Here is a 24,770-nt window from a genome sequence, read left to right on the forward strand (position 1 = left end):
TCTGACTTGTTCGTTCTCCCACTTTAGGTGTCTGCTAAACACCTTCTCTCTGGTGACACCTTCCCAGGCCATCCTGCTAAATGAGCTCCACCCAGTCCCCATCACACTCCCTCTTCTTACTTTATTTATTTATTTGTTTTTTTTTTTTTTTTTTTTTTTTTTTTTTTTTGAGACGGAGTCTTGCTCTGCCACCCAGGCTGGAGTGCAGTGGCTGGATCTCAGCTCACTGCAAGCTCCGCCTCCAGGTTCACGCCATTCTCCTGTCTCAGCCTCCCGAGTAGCTGGGACTACAGGCGCCCGCCACCTCGCCCGGCTAGTTTTTTGTAGTTTTTAGTAGAGACGGGGTTTCACCGTATTAGCCAGGATGGTCTCGATCTCCTGACCTCGTGATCCGCCCGTCTCGGCCTCCCAAAGTGCTGGGATTACAGGCTTGAGCCACCGCGCCCGGCCTATTTATTTATTTGTTTTTGAGATGGAGTCTCGTTCTGTCACCTAGGCTGGGGTGCAGAGGTGTGATCTCGGCTCACTGCAACCTGTCTCCTGGTCTCAAGTGGTTCTCCTGCCTCAGCCTCCTGAGTAGCTAGGATTATAGGCGCCCACCACCACGCCTGGCTAATTTTTGTGTTTTTAGTATAGATGGGGTGTCACCATGTTGGCCAGGCTGATCTCGAACTCCTGACCTCAGGTGATGCACCCACGTCGGCCTCCCAAAGTGCTGAGATTATAGGCTTGAGCCACTGCATCCAGCCTGTATTTTTAGTAGAAACAGGGTTTCCCCATGTTGGCCAGGCTGGTCTCAAATTCCTGACCTCAGGTGATCCTCCCACCTCAGCCTACCAAACCTCTTCTTACTTTAAATTCATCCTCCTTATTTATCAGCCAAGACAAGAGGCTTTGATGGTCTTGAACTCTATACCATCTATGTTCCCAACTCCTTGAACAGATCCTGCTGCATAATGGGTGTTGAATGAATGAGTGAGTGAATAATGGAGAAACGGGCCCTGGGCAAATTATTTTCTGGCAGGGCTTCCCAGAGAGGTAGAACCAGACTATCTGACCTCTGGGGTCCTTCGCCCCCCCCACACCCCCCAGGCCCAGGTGCTGTTCTTCCTTGTCATCATGGTCTCCTTTGCCAACTACTTGGTGGGGACGCTGATCCCCCCATCTGAGGACAAGGCCTCCAAAGGCTTCTTCAGCTACCGGGGTATGTGCTGATCGAGGCCCTGACCATGGCTCTGGGGACAGGGACTCTCTGCCCAGGAATCTGGCCCATTGTGTGGACACTGGGAGGATGGGATTACCCAATCCTATGGTCAGGGGCTGCCTGCCCATCAGGTCCCAGCAAGGGGGGGTCAAGCCCTCCAGGTGAGCCTTACTCAGGCCTTGCTTTTCCAGCGGACATTTTTGTCCAGAACTTGGTGCCTGATTGGCGGGGTCCAGATGGCACCTTCTTCGGAATGTTCTCCATCTTCTTCCCCTCGGCCACAGGCATCCTGGCAGGGGCCAACATATCCGGTGACCTCAAGGTGAGCAGAATACCCGCCCCTCCTGTGTCCTGGCACCGCACAGGGGCTATGAGCAGAATCCTGCTCCCTGCTCTACTGGCATCTGCCACTGGGCACTGAGACCTGGGAGGCAGGGCTTCTAAAATCCAGTCCAGTCCAACTCAGCTCAGTTCAACCCAATCCGAGCGATTCCATTCCGTTCTGTGGTTGTTTATGAAGACCAGCTGTATTCTAGGCTTGAGGGGCACCACGAAATGGCTAGGTTCCTCCCTAGTTCCCAGAACTCTCAGCCTTAGGGGAAGACTGGCCCAGCTGTGACCTTAAGAGCTCAGCCTTGCTCATGCACATCTGGGCTGACATCCTCCCAGGGCTCCCCACTGCGTTGCTGCAGGCAGGCTTCTTGGCTTGGCATTCAAGGCTGCAGCCCACCTATCCAGGCTCATCCCTGACCAGTGCTTCCCAGTGCCACCCTTCCCATGAGCCTCCTCCAGCCCTAAGGCTCTACTGCTTTGCCCATGTTACCCTGTCCCTCCTCCATGCCTTTGCCTGTGCTGCACTCTCTACCTGCAACTCCATACACTTGCTTTTTTACCCTGAAAGTTTTGTTCTGTTTCTCTTTCTTTTTTTTTTTTTTTTTCCTTTGAGCTGGAGTTTCGCTCTGTCACCCAGACTGGAGTGCAGTGGCACGATCTCAGCTCACTGCAACCTCCACCTCCTGGGTTCAAGTGATTCTCATGCCACAGCCTCCAGAGTAGCTAAGACTACAGGCACCTGCCACCATGCCCAGCTAAGTTTTTTTTTTTTTTTTTTGAAATGGAATCTCGCTCTGTTGACCAGGCTGAAGTGCAGTGGTATGATCTCGGTTCACTGCAAACTCCACCTCCCGGGTTCACGCCATTCTCCTACCTCAACCTCCCGAGTAGCTGGGACTACAGGCACCCGCCACCACGCCTGGCTAATTTTTTGTATTTTTAGTAGAGATGGGGTTTTGCCATGTTGGTCAGGATGGTCTCAATCTCCTGACCTCAAGTGATCCACCTGATTCATCTTCCCAAAGTGCTGGGATTATAGGCGTGAGCCACTGCTCCCAGTCTGTTTGTCTTTCAAATACCTCCTTCAACTATCCTGTCTCCCAGCCCTTCCATCAGAGTCATGGTTCCCCCAGCATAACGGTGTCAGGCCAAATGCGTATCTGTTGCCCTGGCATCTGGAGAACGGAGACTTGCCTCTATCTCCCTGTTCCCTCCCAGCTCAGAGTCCGGCACATACTAGGTGCTCTGTACATGTTTGCTGACTGAATCGTGGTGAAATGCAGTGTTTGAGCAGTAGTACAAAGTGCTGCACCATCAGGGAGAAGGAGAAACTAACGTTGGCAGGGGTTCCAGCAGAATTTCTGGGTGCAGGAGGTGCCAGAGCTGGGTTTTGAAAGATGAGAAGCTGGCCGGGCGCGGTGGCTCAAGCCTGTAATCCCAGCACTTTGGGAGGCCGAGACGGGCGGATCACGAGGTCAGGAGATCGAGACCATCCTGACTAACACGGTGAAACCCCGTCTCTACTAAAAATACAAAAAACTAGCCGGGCGAGGTGGCGGGCGCCTGTAGTCCCAGCTACTCGGGAGGCTGAGGCAGGAGAATGGCGTAAACCCGGGAGGCGGAGCTTGCAGTGAGCTGAGATCCGGCCACTGCACTCCAGTCCGGGCGACAGAGCGAGACTCTGCCTCAAAAATAAAAAAAATAAAAAAAAATAAAAAAGAAAGATGAGAAGCTGGCGGAGCCTTTGCTCAAAGGAGGTGGCAGGCAAGAGGGGGTGATGAATGCGGAGCTAGCCCCATGCTGGAAATCACAGCTAACCCCTACCCCAAACCTCCAGTCTCATTTGGAAGGCACTCCTTGATGCATTTTCTTAAGCGAATTAAGGACTGTGCATTGAGCCAGGCACAGTGGCTCATGCCTGTAATCCCAGCACTTTGGGAGGCCAGAGCAGGTGGATCACTTGAGGTCAGGAGTTCAAGACCAGCCTGGCCAACATGATGAAACTATGTTTTAGTCTCCACTAAAAACACAAAAATTAGCCAGGTGTGGTGGTGGGCTCCTGTAATCCCAGCTACTCGGGAGGCTGAGGCAGGAGGATTGCTTGAACCCAGGAGGCGGAGGTTGCAGTGAGCCAAGATGGAGCCACTGCACTCCAGCCTGGGCGACAGAGCGGAACTCCATCTCAAAAAAACCCAAAAAACAAAAAGGACTGTGCATGGAGGTGACTGTGAAGCCAGCCTGGCTTTAACCGGCTATGCACCAGGTGGTGTTTGGCAGGGCCTGGAAATTGGAGAACAGCCGGCCGTTGGTTTGTCTGGGGAATGGCCAGCAGAGGCCTGGTCTGCCTGCCCTGAGGGTCCCGCAGAGGTTGGGCCTGTGCTCAGACAGCCTGGATTCCATGGAGCCTCATTAGATGGTTGCCTGGGAATTTATCTCGATGCCTCATCAAGCTTTTTAGGTTACCAGCCAGCTGGCGTCAGCTGTCTCGAAGCTGGGTGAGGCCCGCCCCTGCACTCTGTCCTAAATGCCCTCAAGCTTTAAGGGGCTCTTGGATGGCCTCCACCTATTCTGTGGGACAGCATCCTCAGCAGCAGAGCCACTGTTGGTGGAGCCCTCACTGCGACATTTCGGGCAAGTCCCTTTGAAACTCCCTGGGCCTCAGCTTCCCCAATTCGAAAATGGGTCGAGTCCAGCCCCCACCTTGCAGGGCGGTGGGGAGGATTCCATGCGCTAATTCATGTAAAGTGCTTAGAATCGTGCCTGGCTCAGAGCAGGAGCTAAGAGCTTTTTGTCATCATTGTCGTTTTTACCATGATATAGACAAGCAAGCCAAGGTCAGAGAGGTTCGGGGGCCTGCCCAGGACTACACAGGTGGCAGAGGAGCCGGAAAGCCAGTTTCTAAAACAGAGAGGCCTCAACTACATCACGATTTCATCATCCAGCAAATATGTTCTGTGTGGCCTCAGGGCATGCCCCTGTGCACAGTACTGCCCCCACCCCAACAGCTCACATTTATTACACTTACCCCCTGCCAAGTTATTTTCTGATCTCACAGATGGGGAAACTGAGGCTCAGGGACGTTAAGGGGCTTCTCCCAGTGTACACAGCAGGGAAGAGGTGGGCTGAGATGTGGACCTGGATGTGCCTAACTTTGTTAAATGCCCAGGCAACAATCTCGAAGTTAGTGACACATCCAGGTCCACATCTCAGCCCACCTCTACCCAGCTCACCTCTTCTCTGCCTGCCTCTTCCCAGCACATCCAGGGACTGAGATCTCAGATCTAGATGCAGGAGGTAGGATGGGGGTTGATGGCTGGCGTATTTGTGTTTTCACCACAAATTGGGTGGCTTAAAAACAGACCTATATTCACTCCCAGTTCAGGAGGCTAAAAGTCTGGGATCCAGGTGTCGGCAGGACCAAGCTCCCTCTGAAAACCCAGGGGAGAATCCAGACTTGCCTCTTCCTAATTTCTGGTGGCTGCTGACAATGGCTTTCATTGACTGGCAACTGCGTCACTCCAATCTCTGTCTCTGTCTCATGTGGCCTTCTTTCATCTGTGGGTCCTTTCCTTGCAAGGACATCAGTCATTGCATTTGAGGCCCACCCTAATCTGGTGTGACCTCATCTTCATTAATTGCACCTGTAAAGACCCTGTTCCCAAATAAGGCCACATTCTGAGGTTCTGAGTGGATGTGAATTTTGGGGGACACTATTCAATCCACTAGAGGCAGGGTGGGAGGCTGGCATGTTCTGTTGGCTTTGGGGCTAGGGACCCCATGTGCATGGCCCAGTTGAGTCAAACAGGTTTGCCGGGCAGGGCTGGCAGGTCCACACCTGCAGGGGCCCCGCAGAGCCCTGGGGTGGAGACTCCACCCAAAGCCCTGCCTCAAAAAAAATTAAAAAAAGAGAAAGCAAGAAAATATGAGCAGAGATTTATTTCTCAGAATGGTAGGAGAAAGTTTGGGGTGTATTCTATCTATTGTTGAGGAACCAGACATGTCTAATCAATTGGTGCATAATGATTGAACATGCTGTGAGGGCTGGCGGGGAGGGGAGTCCTGGTCTAGGATCTCAATGTGGATTAATTTATTTCACCAACATCCCTGACAGATGAGGGGCCGGGGTGTGAGAGCACAGCCCCCTGCCCAGCTGGCCGCCTGGAACTGAACCCGGGCAGGCCAACTCCAGAGCCCACCACCCTACCCCCGCCCTCACCATCCTCAAAGCAAGCCCTGGCCAAGTGCCCTCTGTGGCCGAGGCGTGGAGCTGTTGAATTTCTTCTCTCTGCCGCCATCTCCCAGGGGCTTGGGTGGAGTCTCCGCCCTGTGATCTCAGTTGTGTTCATCCCTCTGCAGCGGTCCTCAATCATGAGGCTCTTTCCTCTCTGTGCTGGAACAGGGGCTCTGAGGGGCCAAGGTCAGAGGTTGCTGTCCCCAGCCTTAGCCTTAGACAAGGAGGACAGGCCTGGAAGGAGGCCCAGGGGCTGCCTAATGTCCTCCCTCCTTCCCTCCCTCCCTTGCTCCCTCCCTCCTGCAGGACCCTGCTGTAGCCATCCCCAAGGGAACCCTCATGGCCATTTTCTGGACCACCATTTCCTACCTGGCCATCTCAGCCACCATTGGTAAGTGGCCGCCCCAGCCAGTCAGGAAGGGGAGGGACCTGGCCTCCACCCTGCAGTGTCCCAAACCCCCCACCACTGGAGGGGATCAGAGGGTGGGGTCTGACTCTCTAACGGGGAGAGCTGGGCTGGGAGGGTATGGCCACCTCAGGATGTGAAGCCTTGAACCTATCTCTGGGGTATCTTGACAATGATCAGAGCATCTTCATGGTGGTGGGCATGGCAGGGTCAGACCAGGCTCCTTGGGTCCCTTGAGGGCCCAGATTCATAAGTGTGAAGATCCTACAGGACAAATCTAGGAGTGATGATGATGATGATGATACCAGCAACTGACTTCCCACATGCCCAGCCCTTTGCATGCCAATCCTATCACTGTCATTTTCCCTATTTCACCAAGGAGAAAATGGGGGCTCAGAGATGTTAAGTGATCTGCCCAGGGTCACACAGCCACTGAATAGTGGAGCCAGGCTTTGAGCCCAGGCCTGGGCTGTTAACACCTGCCTTGAACTGAGATCCTCACAGGTGTACTTGCTCCCAGTGGCCCCGTTTGAGGCAAGCTGTTCACAAATGGCCAAGGGACTTGGTCCAGCTCACAGCCACTCAAGGCTTAAGATCCAGGTCTCCGATCCAGGGAGGACGTTGTGATCTTGGTCACTTAAGCTCTATGCCTCTATAAAATGGCAACAACAAAAATAATAGTAATGCCTGCTCAGAGGTTGTTGTAAAGTACTTAGCATGGCTCCGGGCACACCTCCATTGTCATCATTATCATTGCATGATGAAGGGACAGCTGCCCGTCATCTGCAGTGTCTCACCCTCTGCAGAGGTGGGGCTGGAAGAGGACAGAGTAAGGAGGGAAGGGAGACCTCCCCACGCTCTCCTTCCTCTTCTCAGGCTCCTGCGTGGTGCGTGATGCCTCTGGAGTCCTGAATGACACGATGACCCCTGGCTGGGGTGCCTGCGAGGGGCTGGCCTGCGGCTATGGCTGGAACTTCACCGAGTGCACCCAGCAGCACAGCTGCCGCTACGGCCTCATCAATTATTACCAGGTTACCGCCAGGAGGGCTAATCCACCAGACTCAGTGGGGGCTGGATGGAGGCTGCAGGGCCCCTTGCGGGCCTGGAAGTTTTTGGGGGGGACAGTTTTGGGGGCTGAGCCCTAGGCTTAGGGGAGAGAGGTTCAGAGCCCAGGTCTGTCCAGTCCTGACCTGTGGGTGGATACTGGGATCTCCAGGGGTGGGTCCTGGACTCAGATGGAGGCTCAGGACCCAGCCCCTGCACACAGTAGGGAATGAGTTGCCACAGATGGGGGCTCCTGGCTCAGCCCCCCACCACGGAGTCCCTGAGCCCCAAATCCCCACAGACCATGAGCATGGTGTCAGGCTTCGCGCCCCTGATCACGGCTGGCATCTTCGGGGCCACCCTCTCCTCCGCCCTGGCCTGCCTTGTCTCTGCTGCCAAAGTCTTCCAGGTGAGGCCACAGAAAGGGGTCGAGATGATGGGGGGTGAGGAGCCTGGGCTAGAGGCACAATCAGGCGGGTACCTGGCTGACTGCTACAAACAGCGGAAGGTGTCATTAGCCCGGGGTCTCTAGCCAGAAGGGAAAAGGAGCTATCAGCAAACTCTTGAAGGAAGCAGCGCCTTCCAGTGGTGTGACTTGACGAACACCTGCAGCCCCCACCCCAAACTCCCACCTGTGCCACCTGCATCCTGTCCGCAACTCCACCATTCAAGCTCTACCCAAAGCCATCCACGCCCCGGTCATGCCCTTTTACTGTCTTCACAGTAGGGCGGAGGGAGAGTGATCATCCCTGTTTAATAGAAACAGACACCAGGACCCAGGTTGGGGAGGTCACAGAGGGCACCGAGCCAGGGCTGGAGCTCAGGTGGCCCCAGGGGAGGGGAGGTGGCAGTTTCCAGCCTGGGGGTGAGTGAGGCCTCTGGTGCTGCAGTGCCTTTGCGAGGACCAGCTGTACCCACTGATCGGCTTCTTCGGCAAAGGCTACGGCAAGAACAAGGAGCCCGTGCGCGGCTACCTGCTGGCCTATACCATCGCCGTGGCCTTCATCATCATCGGTAAGGCTCTGCCAGCGCTCACAGGGCCTGGCCTCCTGTTCCCCTGGCCGGCCATGAGGGTCATGGGGGCCGGGCTTTTCTCTTGCCTCCTCATCTCCCTGCCCCAGAGCCCCGCCTGGCCTGACAATTAGTGGGCACTCAGAGGCTAAGTCTTGAGGGGTGAGGCCCCACCTGGGAGGAGACATCGGGGGGTCATGTGATCCTTCCCCTTCCCACCTCCAGGCAGGTGGCTCCCAAACCATGTCAGGCAGCAGAGCCTTCTGCTTTGTTAGAACTTACCTGTTCCCCCAGTCTGCATTCGCGTGTCCTGGCAGCTAGCATCCCCCTTCCCTGGGTCTAAACAAACCCCCAGAACACCTTTGGAGCATGGGACAAGCTGACTGGTCCCTCCTTGGGATGGGATACCAATGGCTGATCAGTATCCTCATAGGTATATAAACTAGATAACCCAGTTCGTCAGACCTAGGCCTTCTAGACTCCTTGGGCTTCAAGATGGCAGATATCTTAGGAGAAAAGAGCCCAGGTAATCAGTTCATTAGATCAACTTCCTATCCAGGCTTTGCCATGTGCCAGTTGTGTGACCTTAGACAAGTTACTTCACCTCTCTGAGCCTCATTTTTCTCATCTGCAGAATGGGAGCAATAGTGCCTAACAGGTGTGTCTCAGATGGGCAGGAAAATACCACGTGTGCAGGAAGATCTACATGCATTCATATATGCACACACTCACATGTGCACACACACTCACATGTGCACACACCCGGTACTTGCCTAATTTACTTAGCTATGGAGGCAGAACTCGCTAGGAGAGAGGTAGCCATGCTGCGACATGATGTCCCCTGGCCCCTGCTCCCTATACAGGAGTGGGGTGGGGGTAGACTACTGGCCAGCCTCCCTGGGCTCATGGGCACCCTCCTGCCACCAGTGAATCCATGCTGTTCAGGCTGGCATCACAGTCCATGAGATTTGCCCTGATAGCCTAGTCACTATTACCCAAGGGAAGCTTTCCAGACACCGGGTGCTACTGAGTCCTGAACCACATGAAGAGGTGGCAAGGATGGAAAAATCTGGTCAGACTTGATATTCTCTGGCCCTGTCTCTGCTTCCTGCTCACCGGGGCCCAGAAACACATTTCCCTGCAATGTACCCTGATTCAGATTCGATGTCCTTTCATCTGGGTGGGTCTGACTTGACTTCAGACTGAGGATCCGGGCAGGGTTCTTAGGTGATTATATGAAATCATGGACAGAGGACCTGGCACATTGGTGCACACTGTGTTTTGGGATCACCAGAAGCAGGCCCCAAGACAAGGATTCATATGTGAAAGTTTATCTGGGGTGCTGGGGGCAGTGGCAGGGGAGGGTAACAGGGAGACGGGGAAGAGGAAGCAGTTCTTGGGTGGGTGAACACTGGGGTACCACTGGGGTGGAGCTGTGCTACGGCCTTAGCTGTCCTGGGTCACATTGCAAAATATATTTCTGGCTGGGCGCAATGGCTCACGCCTGTAATCTCAGCACTTTAGGAGGCCGAGGCAGGCAGATCATTTGAGGTCAGGAGTTTGAGACCAGCCTGGCCAACATGGTGAAACCGTTTCTACTAAAAATACAAAAATTAGCTGGGCATGTTGGTGCACACCTGTAATCCAAGCTACTAGGGAGGCTGAGGCAGGAGAACTGCTTGAGCCCAGGAGGCAGAGGTTGCAGTGAGCCGAGATCATGCCACTGCACTCCAGCCTGGGCAACAAGCAAGACTCTGTCTCAAAAAAAAAAAAAAAGTATTTCTTGCTGTCATTTGTGTTCAAAACAGTATGATAGCAACTACCCTTGGTCATCCCATAGCCTGGTGGGGTCTACTGTCACACTGACCCCCACTGTCTTAAAAGCTGGGTGTTTACAGTTTGCATGCACTATCCCTTGGAGCTTCACAAAAGGATGGACCCATTTCACAGATGAGATGGACCCATTTCACAGATGAGAAGGTTGAGACTGACTGAGCCTTGGTGGCCTATCTGGGGTCCCCCACCCTGGGAAGGAGAGTGCCAAATCAGTCCTTGGCAGAGTTGCCCAACAGGCTGTCCTCTCTCTCCCTGGGTTCCTGAAGCTGAGCTCAACACCATAGCCCCCATCATTTCCAACTTCTTCCTCTGCTCCTATGCCCTCATCAACTTCAGCTGCTTCCACGCCTCCATCACCAACTCGCCTGGTAAGCAAACCCTTTACCCACCTCAGGAGGCGGCACCCAGGGGCTAGGGGGAAATGGAACATGGGGTGGGAGTGCGAGGCACGGGTGGAGGTCGGCAGCCCAAGGTCACCTCTCCATTTAAAACCATTGAAAGGGAACATTAATAGAATAATAGCTCTCGGCTGGGCGTGGTGGCTCACGCCTGTAATCCTAGCATTTTTGGGAGGCTGAGGTGGGCAGATCACTTGAGGTCAGGAGTTTGTGACCAGCCTGGCCAACATGGTGAAACCCTGTCTCTACAAAAATACAAAAATTAGCCGGGCATGGTGGCAGGCACCCGTAATCCCAGCTATTCTGGTGGCTGAGGCAGGAGAATCACTTGAACTGGGAAAGGGGTGGTTACAGTGAGCCGAGATGGCACCATTACACTCCAGCCTGGGTGACAGAGCAAGGCTCTGTCTCAAATAATAGTAATAATAATAATGATAATAATAATAGCGGCTGTCCTTTCTCAAGCACCGACAGCGTGCACTTTACACGGATTCATACATTGTTTACCATCTGTAGAGGTTTTCCAGTCTTTCCCTTCCCCAGTTTTACAGGAATCGGGAGTCTGATTCCTCAGAGAAAGATAATTGCCCAAAGTCACAGCTAGACTGTCACACGCAGTGCTGCAGGTTGCACACTGTAACTCTAGGAGGCACCATTCATATCATAGATTTCAGACATTTGCATGTTTATGATGGAAAACTTCTGGCAGATGGTAACTCTCGTCTTGAGGAAAACTTTTTCTAACTAGCTCCAAATTGCCATTGCCTTTTACCAGGCCACCTTTTACATAGACCCCAATGTTCATGATGGCCCTGGAGTTGCGCCATGAGGCAGCTGTCACTAGTGGCAGCCCTGGCCTGGCCTGCTGGTGGCAGGCAGAATCATGTCCTTCCCCCTCCATCTCACCCCCTTGGCACCATGGGAGCTGGTGCTGTTGCTGACATGGGATGTCCTGTGGCCGTATTTGGCCAGAGCTGGATGCTCCTGGTGAAATGCCAGCCGAGGCAGGTGTGTGGTTTGCCCCAGAGCCTGTAGACCCAGCCCCAGGAGGCAGGGTGGGTGGTGCTCATGGCTGGCGGGTACAAGCTGGGACCCCAGCTCTGGACACTGCTCGCATTACTGCCAGGCCCTGCCCAGCAGCTCTGGCCTAGAAGGAGGCTCCAGAGTGCCAGGCATGTCCACTGATTGGTGCCCTCGGCCCAGGGTGGAGACCTTCATTCCAGTACTACAACAAGTGGGCGGCGCTGTTCGGGGCTATCATCTCCGTGGTCATCATGTTCCTCCTCACCTGGTGGGCGGCCCTCATCGCCATCGGTGTGGTGCTCTTCCTCCTGCTCTATGTGATCTACAAGAAGCCAGGTGTGCATCTCAGCTGCGAGGCTGCAGCCCTCCTCCCCCAGGGTAGCCATGCAGGCGGCCCTGCCCTCTGCCCCTGGCTGGAGAGCCCTGAGTCAGGCTCTGTGCTGTCCAGGGCCCCTCTCTGCCCCTCACCTTCATCCCTCCCCATGTGGCAAGGAACCCCAAGGGACGTCCCCACTCAGGGCCCATGCCTCGTCTTCTAAGCCATCCCTGGGCACCCAGGACCTGGGAATCCCCTGTCCAAAGGACCCTGAGTGAGCTTCCAGGGCCTACGTTGGCCTCTTCCCTAGGGCTGTCCCCCAAGAAGGGTCAGCAGGCTGCTGTGCACACCTAGGCCTCAGGGCCGAGGGCTGTCTGTGTGGATGGCAGGCAGACAAATTTTGGACTCCGAGCAAGGTCTCTACTTGTCTGCAGGCAGGGACCCTGGGGTGGCAGTGACCTAAGGACGGGAAACAGGGCTCTGAAAAAGCCTGGGATTCTAAGTCTCAACCTGGGCTTCTAGGCCATCATGAAGGCTTGGCAAGGCAGGAGGATATTGTGTGGAGCTTGATGTATAACTTTTTTGAGGGGGCACTGGGGGGCAGAGTCTCATTCTGTCACCCAGGCTGGAGTGCAGTGGCACAGTCTCGGCTCACTGCAACCTCCACCTCCCGGGTTCAAGCAATTCTCCTGCCTCAGCCTCCTGAGTAGCTGGGATTACAGGTGTGTGCCACCACACCTGGCTAACTTTTGTATTTTTAGTAGAGACAGGGTTTCACCATATTGGCCAGGCTGGTCTCGAACTGCTAACCTCAGGTGATCCACCCACCTCAGCCTCCCAAAGTGCTGGGATTACAGGTGTGAGCCACCGTGCCTGGCCTTGATGTGTAATTTTTCAACATGCAGCCACACGGTCTGTAGGTCTCCACCCTATAGGCTGCCCACGCCAGGTGGCCCTGCTCCCACGGGTGCCCAGTGCCTCGAGAAGGCCAACATTGCCTCCATCCCTCCGCATGTCTGGTTTCTTCTACTGATTCCTAACACTGCTCTCCCTTGCTCCCCCAGAGGTAAATTGGGGCTCCTCGGTACAGGCCGGCTCCTACAACCTGGCCCTGAGCTACTCAGTGGGCCTCAATGAGGTGGAAGACCACATCAAGAACTACCGGTGAGCAGAGCTGCCGGGACCCACCTGGGACCCCGGGGCCGGTGATGGCTCCACCCTGGGAGTTTCCAAGCCCAGACCTGTCACCTGACCCAGGCAGACCCAGGGTGTGTGCAGCCTCCACTGAGAGGGAACAGAGGTGGAGGAGCCACCCAGCCGCCACGAGATAGGGGTGGGCATATCCTGATGGGGACCAAGCAAGTCAAGGGGCCTCTCCATGCCTCAGTTTCCACAGTGGAAATGTGCTTTGTTTTCGAGGTGATTGTTGCTGCAGCTCCCATCACAGTATCCCTGGGACCAATGGTGACGAACCTCCCCTGGGTACCCTTCAAAGCGGATTCCCCTCTTTGTCAAGGAGGATTATGCACCTGCCATCCCCTTCCCACCAGATCCTAATAATTATTGGCAATATCTATTTTTGTCATGCTTACCATGAGCCAGGTGCTTGCAAAGTTTCTTACACAGCCTTACAAGAACTGGCTGAGGTCCAGGAAATTACTAACCCAGTCATGGACAAGAACACTGAGGCACAGAGAGGTTAAGTAACTGGCCCCAGGTCACACAGCTGGTGAGTGGCTGATTAAGTCTGGCTCCAGTTGACTCAGGTCATGGCCCTTGACCACTGTCATCTGCTGCCTCTTGAGTAACCTGCCTGGGTAACTGATGAGTTTGAAAGTGACGGACTTCCTCACTCCCAGGCTTTGTTCTTTCCCCCACCGTGCTGGGCTAGGCAGGACAGGGCAGGGGAGAAGCATGGGGGGTAGCATTTGGGGGCCTGAGCAGGAAGGACCAGAGAGACTAGTGTGGAGGTCACCAAAAGAGCAGGAAGGGCCCCAAAAGTCACCCTGGATTTATAGGCGGGAAGCCAAGGCCCCAAGCATGTAGGGTCATGCTGGTGGCCACACCACCATTCAGGGAGCCTGGGAGGTGCCTTTCCTACCCAGACCCCCATGGGCTCTCTCCTGATGGTTCCTGCCCTTTTCCCTTCCCTCCTCAGCCCCCAGTGCCTGGTGCTCACGGGGCCCCCCAACTTCCGCCCGGCCCTGGTGGACTTTGTGGGCACCTTCACCCGGAACCTCAGCCTGATGATCTGCGGCCATGTGCTCATCGTGAGTGGCCCCTGGAGGGGCGCAGGGCAGTACTCCTGGGGGAGCCGCCTGTGTGTGATGTCAACCCACAGAGTGGGGGCCGAGGGGATGCGGAGCAAGGGGTGCCCAGCCAGGCACCCCCATGGACCCCATTCTCTCCCCCTCCTGGCCCCTCTTGCTGGCTTCTCCCCCAGCTTCCCTGCCTCTTTTCTGCTCCCTCCCTCTCCCTTCCTCCCCACTGTCTCCCCCACTCCTTGTGTTTCCCTTATCTGGGCAAAAGAAAAGGGCACCGTGGGTGCTGCCAAGTCCCTGGGGCAGCCTCCAGGGCAGGAGAGGGGCTGAATCTCAGGCTGGAGGGTGAAGGCAGCCAGTGATGTCCCCTGTCCCACCCACCCATAGGGACCCCACAAGCAGAGGATGCCTGAGCTCCAGCTCATCACCAATGGGCACACCAAGTGGCTGAACAAGAGGAAGATCAAGGCCTTCTACTCGGACGTAATTGCTGAGGACCTCCGCAAAGGCGTCCAGATCCTCATGCAGGTGCCGTGGACTGGGGGCTCCCCTACAGGACTTATGCATCGGTGGCACAACCTGGAAGGCAGAAAGTCTTGGGGGCCCTTTTGCTTAAGCCTCTTTTGCTGCAGAAAGAGCCCCAACTTTTTTTTTTTTTTTGAGACTTGTTTTGCTTGTCACCCAGGCTGGAGTGCAGTGGTGCAATCTCAGCTCACTGCAACAACTTCTGCCTCCCAGGTTCAAGCGAATCTACTGCCTCAGCCTCCTGAGTAGCTGGGATTACAGGCACCCGCCACCATGCCTGGCTAATTTTTTTGTGGTTTTTTTTTTTTTTTTTGAGACGGAGTCTTGCTCTGCCGCCCAGGCTGGAGTGCAGTGCCGGCTCTCAGCTCACTGCAAGCTCCGCCTCCCGGGTTCACGCCATTCTCCTGTCTCAGCCTCCCGAGTAGCTGGGACTACAGGCGCCCGCCTCGTCGCCCGGCTAGTTTTTTGTATTTTTTAGTAGAGACGGGGTTTCGCCGTATTAGCCAGGATGGTCTCGATCTCCTGACCTCGTGATCCGCCCGTCTCGGCCTCCCAAAGTGCTGGGATTACAGGCTTGAGCCACCGCGCCCGGCCAATTTTTTTGTGTTTTTAGTAGAGACGAGGTTTCACCATGTTGGCCAGGCTGGTCTGAAACTCCTGACCTCCGGTGATCCATCTGCCTCGGCTCCCTGGAGTGCTGGGTTTACAGGCATGAGCTACCATGCCTGACGAGAGCCCCAGCTTTCTTATGTCTCCAATGTGCTGATTCTGGGCACTTTTTCGGAATGCCCAGGACCTGGGAAACTGACCTGGAAGCCTGTGGGGGCTGGTGTCACCTTGGCCAATTCTAACTTTTGGGAGCCCTGGGAGGGATGTAGGGTGTTGGTGACCAAGCGAGAACTAGAATTGAGGATTCTGGAATTCAGATATTTCCTCCCATCAGCCATCTTTCTCCCAATAAAGTTTTGTTTTGTGCAAAACAAATTTTTTTAAGATTGTATACATATATATATATATTTTTTGAGCATCAGCACATCTGGAGACATAAGAAAGCTGGGGCCTCTGGCCAGGCGGATCACCAACTCTGCCCCTCTGATGGGTTCCCCATCTCACCCCTATCCCCTGGCAGGCCGCAGGTCTCGGAAGAATGAAGCCCAACATTCTGGTGGTCGGGTTCAAGAAGAACTGGCAGTCGGCCCACCCAGCCACAGTGGAAGACTACATTGGCATCCTCCAGTGAGTCGGGGTAGAGGAAGGGGCTTGGGATCTGTTAATTTGGGACACTGGGCCTTGAGAAGTGGAAAAGAAGTAGTGGGTGCTTAAACAGTTGAGTCCTGCTGGGCAAAGTGGCTGGCATCTGTAGTCCCAGCTACATGGAAGGCTGAGGCAGGAAGCTCACTTGAGCCCAGGAGTTGGAGGCTACAGTGAGCGAAGATCGCATTGCTGCACTCCAGCCTAGGCGAAGGAGCAAGACCCTGTCTTTGAAAAAGAAGTTGAGTCCATTTGCTCACAGCTAAAGAAGAAACAGGCTGAGGCTGAAGATGCCCGTCTCTGACCTATGAGTCATGGACACCAAAGCCATCTGGGGCCAGGCAGGTAGCACCATGAGTGAAGCGGGCCAGGCATGGGGTGATAGGGAGCAGTGGAGACTGTGGCAACCCAGCGAGAGTGGCTCCTACTTGACTCGTGTCCATGCAGGATGGGCTCTAGTGCCCATGCGGCAATGTGGGCCCAGTGTTGCCAGATCTTTTAATTTTTCAGAGGAACTGCAAACGTGAGTTTTTAGGTGAGAACCTCATGCCTCCCTGTGGGCTCCAGAAGGTGGCCAGGGAGCCAGTCAAGAACTCTGAGGCGGTGCCCCTGAACAGGGAAGTGAAACCAGGCCCTGAGGACCGAACTCCCTGGGGACTTCAGGGCTGACTCCAAACTCTTATCAGCACTTGCTGTGTGAGGTCCAGAGATGCCTGCCTGAGTGGCTTTTCTGTGTTGATGTTGTTGTGTATGGTATCACTGAACAACACGAAGCTGAGGGCTGGGGCCCTGGGACCTGCTTCCAGGTATGCTGTTAACCAGCTGTAGGACTCAGAGCAATCCTCTCAGCTGCTGCTAACAGAATTACAGCAGCAACTGATAGAATACCTGATCTCCAGCCTCTCTCCACCTCCAACATTCCAAACCTTCAAAAAGCAGGGCCTGAAAGGTCCTTTCCCAGAGATATGTGATCTAAGGAGCCCAGGAAGGGCAATGCACAGCCCATTGGCCCAAACCCCAGTGGTGGGTGGGCTCTTGGGCACTGTGTCAATCAGGCAGTACATACATCTTTGGAACAAGAGTCTTCCAGATACCTTTAATTTTTAAAATTTATTTTATTTTATTATTTTTATTTTTGAGGCAGAGTCTCGTTCTGTTGCCCAGGCTGGAGTGCAATGGTGCGATCTTGGTTCACCACAACCTCTGCCTCCCAGGTTCAAGTGATTCTCTCGCCTCAGCCTTCAGAGTAGCTGGGATTACAGGTGCACTCCACCACGCCCGGCTAATTTTTGTATTTTTTAGTAGAAATGGGGTTTCACCATGTTGGTCAGGCTGGTCTCGAACTCCTGACCTCAGGTGATCTGCCTGCCTTGATCTGGGCAGATCAAGTGCTGGGATTACAGGCATGAGCCACTGCTCCCGGCCTCCAGACATCTTTATAGACAGCCTATTGCAGGAGTAAAGCTTTTCTTATGAGCATGTCTGTCCTTTGGTCTACAGTCTCAGCCATATGATTCTAATCCCAGCTGCTCACTCCCTTAGCTATGTGATCATGGGCAAGTTACTCTCCAAAACTCAGTTTTTGCATCCATAGAATGGAGGTAATAATTACCATCCCCACCTCCATGGGCAGAGTTGGGAGGAATTATCCAAATGTATCAGGAGGGGCCGGGCGCGGTGGCTCAAGCCTGTAATCCCAGCACTTTGGGAGGCCAAGACGGGCGGATCACAAGGTCAGGAGATCGAGACCATCCTGGCTAACACGGTGAAACCCCATCTCTATTAAAAATATAAAAAACTAGCCGGGCGAGGTGGCGGCGCCTGTAGTCCCAGCTACTCTGGAGGCTGAGGCAGGAGAATGGCGTGAACCCGGGAGGCGGAGCTTGCAGTGAGCTGAGATCCGGCCACTGCACTCCAGCCTGGGTGACAGAGCGAGACTCCATCTCAAAAAAAAAAAAAAAAAAAAAAAAAAACAAATGTATCAGGAGGACAGGGCTGACTTGGTTCCCCTGAGTACCGGATCTGCAGGATCCACAGTGCCACAGACTGTAGAGCTAGAGGAGTCCTGGGGTACTCTCCAATTCTGCCTGTACAGTATACAGATGGGGAAACTGAGGCCCAGAGAACAGAAAGGGTGTGGTAGGAGGCAGAACCAACCCTAGACATCTGGTCTACTGGGTGCCATGTCACCTCCCTGGTGGGGTCTCGGGGAGAAGCTGGACCTCACCTCCTCTCTTTCCAGCGATGCCTTTGATTTCAACTATGGTGTGTGTGTCATGAGGATGCGGGAGGGACTCAATGTGTCCAAGATGATGCAGGCCCACAGTGAGTACATGCCCCGCCCACTCCCAGAAAGTTCTAGAACCTATTTTTTTTCTTTAATGACAGAGGGAAAAATGAGTAAGAAATAAAAGGTTACAGACTCATAGAAAATCACCTCTTTTTTTTTTTTTTTTTTTCTGAGACAGAGTCTCCCTCTGTCGCCCACGCTGGAGTGCAGTGGGGTGATCTCAGCTCACTGCAAGCTCCACCTCCCGGGTTCACACCATTCTCCTGCCTCAGCCTCCCCAGTAGCTGGGACTACAGGTGCCTGCCACCATGCCTGGCTAATTTTTTGTATTTTTAGTAGAGACAGGGTTTCACCGTGTTAGCCAGAATGGTCTCGATCTCCTGACCTCGTGATCTGCCCGCCTCTTAATGGTCCATTAGAGCCCATAAGGTTTCCCAGAGAGAGAAGGCAACTCATTCAAGGTCATGCTTCCCAGCTGGGGCAGAGCCAGGACTGGAACTCAGAGTTCCCCGAATCACAATCGGGTCAGGGCAAAAGGATCTAATATAGGCCAGACACGGTGGTTCACGCCTGTAATCCCAGCACTTGGGGAGGCCAAGGCGGGTGGATCACCTGAGGTCAGGAGTTCACGACCAGCCTGGCCAACATGGTGAAACCCTGTCACTATGAAAAATACAAAAATTAGCTGGGTGTAGGGGTGGTGCACACCTATAACCCCAGCTACTTGGGAAGCTGAGGCAGGAGAATCACTTGAACTTAGGAGGTGGATGTTGTAGTGAGCCGAGATCACGCCATTGCACTCCAGCCTGGGTGATAAGAGCAAGACTCCATCTCAAAAAAAAAAAAAAAAAAAAAAAAGGGATGTAATAGAAAACCAGGAAAGAGGGGAGAGGAAAATGCCTGCAGGAAGATGCCAGAATATGAAAATACATAATGACTGGGAAAAAAAATCATGCTATGGATATTATGAGACCAATCTCCCCAATGGAATAAAATAAAGTACTTGAACAGCTGCCATATTAGCATCTGTTTGTCCATATCATCATCCAGTTAATAGAAAGACGTAATTCCCACTCCTCACTCAATATATAGATGGAAGTGGTTTTTACGGTAAATAAAATTAGATTTGCAATAAGACAAAAGTAATGATTCAGGACTTGGTTAATGTTAAGTTTAAATGTACATATCATGTTGAGAATTTTCTTTGAACTTATAACAAAACAAAGTGCTACTGAGCGAACATTATTGCAATGTAGTAAAGCAGAATGTAAATTCCTTGAGGTCAGCAAAAAAAAAAAAAGAGAATACATAATGACCATGGGAACTGGGCATTTTGGTCCCCTGAATAGGGATATGTTTTGCATTTTAAAGTCATATATGACTGCAGACTCTGAATTAAAAAATATTTAGAGAGGCTGGGTGTGGTGGCTCGTGTCTGTAATCCCAGCACTTTGGGAGGCAGAGGCAGGTGGATCGCTTGAGTCTAGGAGTTCAAGACCAGACTAGGTGACATACCAAGACCCCGTCTCTACTAAAAATAAAAAATTAACCAGGTGTGGTGGCACATGCCTGGCATCCCAGCTACTTGGGAAGCTGAGGTGGGAGGATGGCTTGAGCCCAGGAGTTTGAGGCTGCAGTGAGCCATGACTGTACCACTGCACTCCAGCCTGGGTGACAGAGAAAGACTCTGTCTCAAAAAACAAACAAACAAAAAAAGGAAATATCTAGAGGTGTGAAAGCAATAACGTTTATGGCAACAAATGGGAGGCGGTGCTGGAGAGACTGGGAGCTTGCAGTCCACGTCTCTTGCAGCCAGGGGCTGGGTCCATTCATTTGTGCCGTTGCTGAGTGCATGCCTGGCACACAGCAGCTGGTCAATAACTATTTATGCAACCACTATTTACGGAGCAGTAACTCCGCTCCTGACCAACGCTGCTCTTGGTGCTGGGGTTACAGGCACAGCAAAGCCAAAAAGCCTCTGCTCTTGAGAAGCTGACACTCCGGAGGGAAAAGCAGATGCTTCCCAGTGGGCCCATAAGTCATCTCAGATCATGAGCGTGTCTTGAGAAAATGGGTGCAGGGCGTAGTGGCCAGGGAAGGCCTCCCTCAGGAGGGGGCCTCTTGCTGAGGAGGCCAAGGCTAGGGAGAGTATGTTCCAGCTCGGGGCGCACCCACCACCATGGCCCAAGGTGGGGATGTACGTGGCCTGTTTGACAGGCCAGGCATGACTGGAGTGTGAGGAGCTGGGCAGGAGGCAGGTCAGAGGGAAGCCAGGGCAAGGTGCAGTGGGGCCGTGGAGGCCAGGCGGGGCCTTGGGACTTTCTTCCTGGCATTAAGGGAGCCCTGTCAAGGAGGAACCCATGGTGCCCTCAGACAAGGAGAGCCTGTGAACAAAGCTGCCTCTTCTTTTGCAGTTAACCCCGTGTTTGACCCAGCGGAGGACGGGAAGGAAGCCAGCGCCAGAGGTGCCAGGCCATCAGTCTCTGGCGCTTGTCAGTGTTCCCACTCAGAGCTCAGGGCACTCTCGTCCTGTGGGGCAGCTAGGGGTGGGCCACCTGGGACCTTGGTTGAGGAAGGTGGTTTTTTCTTGTAACAGTGGTGCCTGAGTAACTGGAGTTGGGAACTGGAGGGGCTTGGCCATGTCAAAGATTGCCAGCAGCCAGGCGCAGTGGCTCACACCTGTAATCCCAGCACTGTGGGAAGCTGAGGCAGGAATTCCAGGCTGCAGTGAGCTGTGACCACACCACTACATGCCAGTCTGGGTGATGCCAGACCCTGTCTCAAAAAAGGAAAAAAGATTGCCAGGAGGTGGAGAATTCAGGGTCAGAGAATCATGGGGACCCACCTAGCAGGCTCTGGGGCCCTTGTCCCACCCCTGCCAAGGCCATGCAGGGTGCGGCAGGATTTTCCTTCGTCCTCTCCCACCATCACCCGGGGAGGCAGGGGGCCTGCAGTGCAGGCAGGAGGGCTCCTATGGGCATTTGTGAAGGGTGCAGGGAGGTGTTTAAGGGAATGGAGACTGCATTTCCCTACCTACCCAGAGGGCTCTGGGACTGCCTCCACCTCCAGTACTCACCAGAATCCCGGAAGAGAGAAGCTGAGAGCAGGTCAGGGGCACATCACAGCACTGAGCATCCTGGGCCCCGGTTCCTGTTCCATCTGCCAGAGAACCCGTGTTCAGCATCAGAAGGGGTGTTGGTGGGGCCCTGGGCCAGGCCTGCCATGATGCGCGGCAGCTGGCTCTGCTCTGACCCGTCCCCACCTCCTGCAGTGGACCCCGAGGCCCTGGTGCAGGAGGAGCAGGCCACCACTGTCTTCCAGTCGGAGCAAGGCAAGAAGACCATTGACATCTACTGGCTGTTTGATGACGGAGGTCAGTGCCCCCCTTGGATCAGCCCCCCTGCCCGGCGGGGGCGGGGTGGGGGTGGTCTTCCTTCCCTTTCCTTCCTGGCCTGCTTTCAAAGGGAACAGGGGCTCCTGGGCCCACCAGTGAGCTCAGGGGAGCCTGGAGGGACCCCTCTGTCTGGCCTCTAGTTTTTTGGTTATTAAATGGGAAACTTTGAGAGAAGAGCTGAAGTCGCCATAAGATGGAATCTTCTGACTGGATGGCCCTTGGGGCACAGGCAGGTGATATCAATGGGGAAATGGGCGGTGCCCAGGAAGGCTAGAGGAATATTTTTCACTTCACAATGAAAAATACCCTTTCCCATTAAAAAAAAAAAGTGACTTTCAGCTTTATTCCTCCTACCTTTGATAGAGTCACAGATAGAAAGAAAATATCTTTGCTCCAATGGAATGAATCCTATTAATAATTGCCGAAATAGGCTGAGCACTTACTACCTGCCTGACAGGGAATTCCCTACCTAATGCAGTCCCCAGGTAGGAGCTGTCATGATTAACTCCCCTTTATAAGTAAGGAAACTGAGGCACCGAGGATTACAAGGTGATATGTGACAGCTACTCCTTGGTCTTGTGTGGAGAGACAACAGAGAGGGCTGAGGGCTCCCACACACTGGTCAAATATTCACTCTTCAAGAACTGCCAATGACCTGGACTCCTCGATTTTTATGTGAAACTCCTCAATTATGAAATGACAACTTTTTTTTTTTTTTACTTCTTTTTGAGATGGAGTCTCGCTTTGTCACCCAGGCTGGAGTGCAGTGGCATGATGTCAGCTCACTGCAACCTTCGCCTCCCGGGTTCAAGCGATTCCCCTGCCTCAGCCTCCCGAGTAGCTGGAACTATAGGCACCTGCCACCATGCCCAGCTTGCTTATTTATTTATTTATTTATTTATTGAGATGGAGTCTCACTCTGTTGCCCAGGCTGGAGTGCAATGGCAGGATCTTGGCTCACTGCAACCTCTGCCTCGTGGGTTCAAGCGATTCTCCTGCCTCTCCTCCTGAGTAACTGGGATTACAGGCGTGCACCATCAGGCCTGGCTAATTTTTTGTGTTTTTAGTAGAGATAGGGTTTTACGATGTTGGATGTTGGCCAGGATGGTCTCGAACTCCTGACCTTAGGTGATCTGCCTGCCTTGGCCTCCCAAAGTGCTGGGATTATAGGCATGAGCCACAGCGCCCGGATGCCAGTTTGTTTATTTAAATACACTGCACAAGCACAAATAAACCCTACCCCACAGAGCACCATGTGCATCTTGGGTTTAGTCAGGCTTGTTCATTATACAGATGGGTCGACTGAGGTCCAGCGAGGAGAGGAAGGGGTTTGCTAATGGCAGAGCGGGGCAGGAACCCACATAGTGCTCTGTCCTGAGTGTATTCTTGTCATGACTCACGGGGACTCTCCTTGCCAGGCCTCACCCTCCTCATTCCCTATCTCCTTGGCCGCAAGAAGAGGTGGAGCAAATGTAAGATCCGTGTGTTCGTAGGCGGCCAGATTAACAGAATGGACCAGGAGAGAAAGGCGTAAGTGCGGAGGGCTGGCCCCGGGCGACTGCTGCAGGGACCAGTGCCATCTTAGCTCCACCCAAGACTGTTCCCCTGCCCCGATCCTCTGCCACCGCCCCCAGGTGGGCTCTGAGATTGTCCCAAAACCCAGGGCCAGCTCTCTCCAGGCCATGGCAGTGGGCAGGAGCAGGAGCAGGAGCAGGAGCAGGAGCAGGAGCAGGAGCAGGAGCAGGAGCAGGAGCAGGAGCAGGAGCAGGAGCAGGAGCAGGTTTCTCTCCATTCCAGAAGTTGCTCTGGTTTCCTGCCCACTTCAATAAAATGCAGATGCCCTAGGCTTTGCTAGACAGGGAAGGGAGTTAGGTTGTAAAGTTAGAAATCTCTGGGTTTGGACAACAAGAAGCATAAAAATAAGAAAGAAAAGGAATCTATTTTTTAAATTGAAAGTTAAAAAAAGGCAAGAAAAATTGAAAAAAAAGATAAAAAACAAAAACAAAAAACAAATCTCCAGGAGGAACTTGTATGAAATGAAGGATGGGCTGGGCCAAGGCAGTTGGATCGAGACCAACCTGGGTGACATGGCAAAATCCTGTCTCTATATTTTAAATTTTTATATATTTTAATATATTTTTTTCTTTTGAGACAGATTCTCGCTCTGTCACCCAGGCTGGAGTGCAGTGACTGGCTCTCAGCTCATTGCAACCTCCGCCCCCCAGGTTCAAGCAATTCTCCTGCTTCAGCCTCCCTAGTAACTGGGATTAGAGGCATGTGCTACCATGCCCAGATAATTTTTTTGTATTTTTAGTAGAGACAGGGTTTCTTTTTTTTTTTTTTGAGACGGAGTCTCGCTCTGTCGCCCAGGCTAGAGTGCTGTGGCCGGATCTCAGCTCACTGCAAGCTCCGCCTCCCGGGTTCATGCCATTCTCCTGCCTCAGCCTCCCGAGTAGCTGGGACTACAGGCGCCCGCCACCTCGCCCGGCTAATTTTTTATATATTTTTTAGTAGAGACAGGGTTTCACCGTGTTAGCCAGGATGGTCTCGATCTCCTGACCTCGTGATCCACCCGTCTCGGCCTCCCAAAGTGCTGGGATTACAGGCTTGAGCCACCGCGCCCGGCCTAGAGACAGGGTTTCACCATGTTGGCTAGGCCAGTCTTGAACTCCTGACCTCAAGTGATCCGCCCACCTTGGCCTCCCAAAGTGCTGGGATTACAGGTGTGAGCCACTACGCCTGGCTAATATTTTAAACTTTTATATAAATATTGTATATGTATTTAAAAATTTAAATATATATAATTTTTTGAAAAAGGGAAATGAAGGATAGAGAACACGCCTCCTCCTGAGAAATGAAGTAGGGGCTAGAATCCTTTAGGGCAGCAGTCCCCAACCCTTTTGGCACCAGGGACCGGTTTCATGGAAAACAATTTTTCCACAGACTGGGGAGAGAGTAGTGGTTTTGGGATGATTCAAGCTCATTACATTTATTGTGCACTTTATTTCTATTATGATTATATGGTAATATATAATTTAAAAATTATACAACTCACCATAATGTAGAATCAGGGGGAGCCCTGAGCTTGTTTTCCTGCAACTAGATGGTTCCATCTGGGGGTGATTGGAGACAGTGACAGATCATCAGGAGGGTTCTTGGCCCTCTAAGATCCTGTAAGAGGGTTCATGGCCCTCTAAGAGTCTAATGCCACTGCTGATCTGACAGGAGGCAGAGCTCAGATGGTAAA

At 53.3% G+C, this 24,770-nt stretch overlaps 1 protein-coding gene across 10 annotated transcripts in view; it reads left to right on the forward strand.

The window, feature by feature from the left end:
* Window positions 1-24,770, forward strand: part of SLC12A3 (solute carrier family 12 member 3) — a 50,440-nt gene that overhangs the window by 6,635 nt on the left and 19,035 nt on the right. For 3 of the 10 annotated variants that reach the window (XR_004438927.1, XM_033218475.1, XM_033218476.1), the window contains exons 7-22: window positions 1,093-1,204; window positions 1,396-1,526; window positions 6,075-6,159; window positions 7,051-7,205; window positions 7,520-7,627; window positions 8,109-8,232; window positions 10,332-10,433; window positions 11,667-11,822; window positions 12,867-12,966; window positions 13,961-14,072; window positions 14,451-14,591; window positions 15,718-15,824; window positions 18,082-18,164; window positions 20,544-20,621; window positions 21,401-21,502; window positions 22,942-23,053. Coding sequence is in view for 7 of the 10 variants with exons in the window: in XM_033218475.1 (XP_033074366.1) it covers window positions 1,093-1,204; window positions 1,396-1,526; window positions 6,075-6,159; window positions 7,051-7,205; window positions 7,520-7,627; window positions 8,109-8,232; window positions 10,332-10,433; window positions 11,667-11,822; window positions 12,867-12,966; window positions 13,961-14,072; window positions 14,451-14,591; window positions 15,718-15,824; window positions 18,082-18,164; window positions 20,544-20,621; window positions 21,401-21,502; window positions 22,942-23,053 (1,808 nt within the window). In the remaining 3 variants the exon portion in view is untranslated. Of the gene's footprint in view, window positions 1-1,092; window positions 1,205-1,395; window positions 1,527-6,074; window positions 6,160-7,050; window positions 7,206-7,519; window positions 7,628-8,108; window positions 8,233-10,331; window positions 10,434-11,666; window positions 11,823-12,866; window positions 12,967-13,960; window positions 14,073-14,450; window positions 14,592-15,717; window positions 15,825-18,081; window positions 18,165-20,543; window positions 20,622-20,725; window positions 20,910-21,400; window positions 21,503-22,941; window positions 23,054-24,770 lie in introns of those variants that run through there. The other 7 variants (XM_033218477.1, XM_033218478.1, XR_004438928.1 and 4 more) reach the window with 5 other exon arrangements.

This window comes from Trachypithecus francoisi, unplaced genomic scaffold, assembly GCF_009764315.1.
Source record: "Trachypithecus francoisi isolate TF-2019V2 unplaced genomic scaffold, Tfra_2.0 Lachesis_group10, whole genome shotgun sequence".
Taxonomy (NCBI): Eukaryota; Metazoa; Chordata; class Mammalia; order Primates; family Cercopithecidae; genus Trachypithecus; species Trachypithecus francoisi.